Source organism: Gavialis gangeticus, unplaced genomic scaffold, assembly GCF_001723915.1.
Source record: "Gavialis gangeticus isolate Ggan-Ray unplaced genomic scaffold, GavGan_comp1, whole genome shotgun sequence".
NCBI classification, from domain to species: Eukaryota; Metazoa; Chordata; order Crocodylia; family Gavialidae; genus Gavialis; species Gavialis gangeticus.
Genome location: NW_017729026.1, coordinates 27,713,739 through 27,718,834, shown reverse-complemented (window position 1 = coordinate 27,718,834; position 5,096 = coordinate 27,713,739). Strand labels below are relative to the sequence as shown.

The 5,096-nt window shown below is 39.9% G+C and overlaps 1 protein-coding gene across 1 annotated transcript in view; it reads left to right on the top strand.

Moving 5' to 3' along the window:
* CDC40 (cell division cycle 40) overlaps positions 1-4,113 on the top strand; it is a 104,373-nt gene extending 100,260 nt beyond the window's left edge. Inside the window, exons 14-15 of the mRNA XM_019520103.1 lie at positions 1,615-1,759; positions 3,083-4,113. Of these exons, the coding sequence (XP_019375648.1) occupies positions 1,615-1,759; positions 3,083-3,260 (323 nt within the window). The 3' untranslated portion in view covers positions 3,261-4,113. The remainder of the gene's footprint in view (positions 1-1,614; positions 1,760-3,082) is intronic.
* The last annotated feature ends 983 nt before the right edge of the window (positions 4,114-5,096 follow it).

Below are 5,096 nucleotides of genomic sequence, written 5' to 3'. Positions count from 1 at the left end.
TTTAGCTTTATGCCTGAAAATGCTCACTCCCATATAGACAGAGCCATATAGCTAAGGTTTTTTTCCCATTGGCATAGTGTAGCGGGACTTACTGTTTTTGTATGTAGTGACTATAGAATACTCTGTGTTTAAAATTCATACACATGAATGGTAGCAGTTGCTGCTGGTTGCAATGTGCTGAACCGTTGCTAGTTCAGCAGCTGATGCAGTGTGTCTCAGGAAACAGCTGTTGATCCCATATTCTTGCCCTTTTCATACTGTAATTTTACATTTTATGTGCAACATAAATGTATGCAAGAGATGTTCTACCCTCTTCCAGTGTTCCTGACTATGGGCCTTTTATAAAAAATAAAAGTTCTGGTTTTTACCAGGGGTTATTCACCGTCATGTTACTAATGTAAGAACAAATTTTAATAGAAACAATAATGAAGGAATAATGAAGGAAATGATATTTTCTCCAGCTCTACACACTATCACACTATCAGGACTAAGTGCAGCTTTTTGTACTGTAACCATTCCTGTTGCTTGGACCAGCAATAAAATAACCTTACTGTCAATTTATTTAAACGATTATTAGTCACTGATCCCCTCAACATTGTTTCAGCTAGGCATTGCAGATTCAAAATTTTTTGCAGTCTGTCCCTGTGGCTTGCTTTTTGTTTTTTAAATAAGATCCTGCTGCATCTGATGGCAGCCACCATGGAAAAATACGCTTTTGACAAGCTGACCTAATTCAACCCCTGCTTCTGACATTATGCAGTTTGCTGTACTCTTATCCAGCTTTCCAGTCAGTTCTCATTTCTTCCACATCGCTTCAACATTTTGGTCAAGTTATCTATCAAATATCACAGATCCATTTAGTGTTCAATTGTCTCAAAGATGAGGCACTAAAATATACTGGGACATTCAAGGGAAGCATTTGTTCAATTCTAGAATGTCAGCTGTATTATTAAACCAAAATTACCTTGGCCTTATAGCAGTCCCAAGTCATATGAACAGAAGTATTTTCAACATAATTGCATCTTTGGCACATTCTATAGCACTAATTGCTTTGAATTTTAATGCATTTGGAAACTAAATTGAAACTCTTATTTTTAGTGGGAGTTCAAAAGTGGAATTCATTGGGTTTTGTTCCTTACTTACTTACCTTAAGTTAAGATATCTTTGTCAGTTAAAACTTACCTCCTGTGATTGGCAGAGGGAGCAAAGCTATAAAAATGTCACTAAAAGCCTTTAAAAGAAACAGAAGAGGAGAATGGTATGGTTCAAGTATGGGCACACCTGGCTGAGAAGGAACTGGTTATGAAATTATTAAAGTTTTTTGTAAAATGAAATTGTGGTACAGACATACCTTGAGTGATGTCTGTAGTGTTTCCCCAGTGTGTTTATTGGCAAAGAGGGTTAATGAGACTATCTAAAGTCTATTCATCATCTCTGCAGTAGACAACAGAAACTTGTATTAATACTGAATCTGGTGAAATATGCCTGAATACTTATCATAATTCTGCACACATCAAAAAATGGAACTTCTCAAACTCTAATTTACTCAAATCTGTTTCTTCACAAGCAGCAGTCTGATTCAGTGGCATTGACATCTGACTTTTGCATGTACAGGGAAATGGCTGGCTTGTCAATCAATGGACAATCAAATTTTGATTTTTGGAGCTCAGAATAGATTCCGACTAAACAAAAAGAAAATCTTCAAGGGTCATATGGTGGCTGGTTATGCTTGTCAAGTGGATTTTTCACCTGATATGAGGTAAGTTCTGTGAAAAATATCTTAAATCCTAAGAAAACAGAACTAGGCCTTGTATTTTAGAAACCCTTCACAGCATGGACTGTGTATGGTGAACTGCTGCCCTGCTAACCCAGCATTAAAGAAAATGGTCTCGTGCCAGGCAGCAGAAATGAAAGAGGTGAATTTGCCCTTTGCCAGTTAATTTAATTTGGTCCATAAATGCAATCCTAACATCTGGTCCAGAAACAAACAGTGGATTGAGGTACTATCAATGAACTCATTGGCCCAGACTCTAACCACAGGAGACATCTTGTACTGTTGTTATATACAACCAGTTTGCCTGGGGCAAATCAGCCCATGCAGGGCCCCGCCCCTGCTATGATCCCACGGGCCCCAGACCTGAAGAAGCTGCTGCTGCCATTGGCAGTGGTAGTGGCAGTGGTGGGATAGCGAGTGGCCAGACGCAGAGCCGGTGGCACTCTGCCCAGCTCTGTGGGGCCTGGGGCAGTCATCCCAATTCTCCCCCCTAGGGATGGCCCTGCCTATGCTCAATAAGTACTGGTTCACTTTTCCTCCAAGAATGTGTCCAATCCCCTTTTGAATCTGGCTAGGTTATCAGCTTCCACAACATTTTGTGGCATTGAGTCCTACACTTTCATTACACACAGTGTGAAAAACTTCCTTTTGTTAGTTTTAAACTCACTACCTACTAGCTCCCTGCTTACTGCCACCATGCTCCTGCCACTGACAGGAGCTCACTGTGCCCCTCACCAGCCTCAAGGGGCACATGGCATTCATGCCCTCAAGCATCTCACAATTGTCCATCTAGCCCAGTATCTGGTCTCCAACAGTGGTAGAAGTGGATGCATGTTTAACGTAATGTGCTATAAGTGTTTAAGAATTGGAGGGAAAAAAATCTCAGCAAAATTGGGAGGGGGGAGCTGGGAGAGACCTGCAGATCCTTAAGGCAGCTTCTGACATTTTCTTATCCTGCCAGTATGCTCTATTATTCAAGCGACAGAGTGCTCAGTATAATCACATTGCCTAGCACACTTACCTCAGAGATGATGTTGATGAATCACTGTCAGCCTGCAAGAGCTTATGCCCGTAGAGCGCAGCATGCATGCTAATTCTTTGCACCAGAAAGTACACATCCAGCAGAAGATTCTGGAATGGATAGCTCACTAGACTTTTCTCTTCCCCTATTCCTTAGTACAAAATTTGCTTTATTTTTGTGTTAACGTAAACATTATTTCAATGCATTTCACAGTAATCCTCAAAATAATGGAAAAATAACTACTTGTTATGACAGGTTTTAATGCCATTTTTAATCTCTTAAAACAGCTATGTAATCTCAGGCGATGCAGATGGAAAACTTAACATATGGGACTGGAAGACAACAAAACTCTACAGCAGGTTAAAAGCACACGATAAAGTTTGTATAGGTGCAGTCTGGCACCCACATGAAACATCCAAGGTGATCACGTGTGGCTGGGATGGTCTTATTAAACTGTGGGACTGAAGAGGCACTGCGAGAATCTGAATTTGCTACTTGGGCTTTGTGACAAGGATGGTTTGAGAATTGAACTTCCAGCTGTCTTCAACCTCTTCACTCTTAAAGTACATGTATACACTCTGGAAAGTGGCTGAATGGTCAACTGCATCTTCAAGTGCAACTTCAAGGTGTGGGAAGGAGTGACCAGTCACATGAAGTGGCCAAAAGCAAATAATTTGATCATTTGCTTTTTATTTGATAGCTTTTTGAAATGTAGTTTGATCTGGGTGCCATACAGCTGTGTGGAGTGGAAATAGAAAACCAGCAGCTTTGTTATATATTTGTGATCTCAGAATAGTCTTTGATCTATGCCACAGTGCAACTTGAAAATGTACCTGTTACACACTTTGGCAGTATTTTGTGGTTCCTAAGATTTTTCTGACTTAAGAGTTTACAACCACTTACTAAGATGCATCATAGAAATGAAGAGCTGATAAAAAGTTTTAGAATACCTGTCCTATTTACAAACTATTCAATGCATACTCTGTTAACTTAAATCCAGCCTCCACATTCTTACATTTGTATCTTGAATTAAACGCTTACATCATGCTGATAATTGAGGTTCATCTATGTAATACTCTCTTTTGGTGTTTCCTTTATAATAGTGAACCAGAAAAAAACAAAAAAATTGTCATGCTTTTCTGGGCCATATTTAAAAAGGAACTACCAATTCAATGTCCCTGCTCATGATCTTGTACATGGGGCACTTCAATACACACTGTTTTTTGTTATGGAGTTTCTGCAAAGCTGTATATATGCATCACAATTTTTTGTCTTTTTAAAGAACTTATTTTTAATAAATCTTTTGTATATAGTCTCATTTGAATGTAGTCCTTCTTTGTTAACTTTATCTGTATCAGACATCCATTTCAGGCTGAAGGTCAGCTGTTCTTAACTGTGATGTTTTAGTAAAGACAAGCTAATTTTTAGAACACGGAGTGCTAAATGGTGATATCAAGACGATGGTTTAAGGAAAGTGCATTGTAGATGGAAGGATGCCAGTGATACCATATTTACTGGAATCCAAGACTAGTTTTTTTTCCTCAGTCACCATTTGGGGAGGGGAAGGAGAGCTGAGCCACTACCTATGTCCAGGCTGGGATGTCTCATGCAGCAGGGAAGATCATGCAGTACGGGAGCAAACGGGAAACCATGCAGTCTACCCTCCTGCTCCCTCCCCATGTTGTGTACCTACTTGAATGCAACCTGGCTCAGAGCTACTGTTACTGACTGCCCTGGAGCCAGAGGTGCTGCAGAAGTTAAGCAGCAGGGGGCTGGGGCTGGGGGGACACAAATGGGGCTCTGGCTTCCTGCTCCTCCCCATCCCCCCAGATTTCCAAGTTGCAGCAGTGGAAGAAATGAATTTAGAATAACCTACTAATTATAATTTTCCATTTATAGTATCTAATTATTAGGAAGTTGTCTTAAATTCAAAATCATCCTGGATTCAGGTAAATACAGTATTCATGTAATTTGTAATATGTTACTGTATAAGTTTTATAACAACATCCCAATCAATAAGAAGAAAGTACCTTGGTAATTGTGTACACAGACCTTACACATTCCCCAGAGGATGATGAATTAGTTTCAAACATCTGCAGTAAAACCTGCCTTTTACCCTCTACTGCCCTAATCCTTGGAGGACCTTCTAAAGCTGTCATGGAAGCCTGCCAGAGGCTTTTTGATTATATTTCTTCTCCCCATCAACTGTGTAAATATTTATTGATACTCCCTACCTCCCAAGTTATCTTACCTTTTGTACTTTGCAATAGGCCGGAGACAACTCTGAAGCCTTTCAGCTGA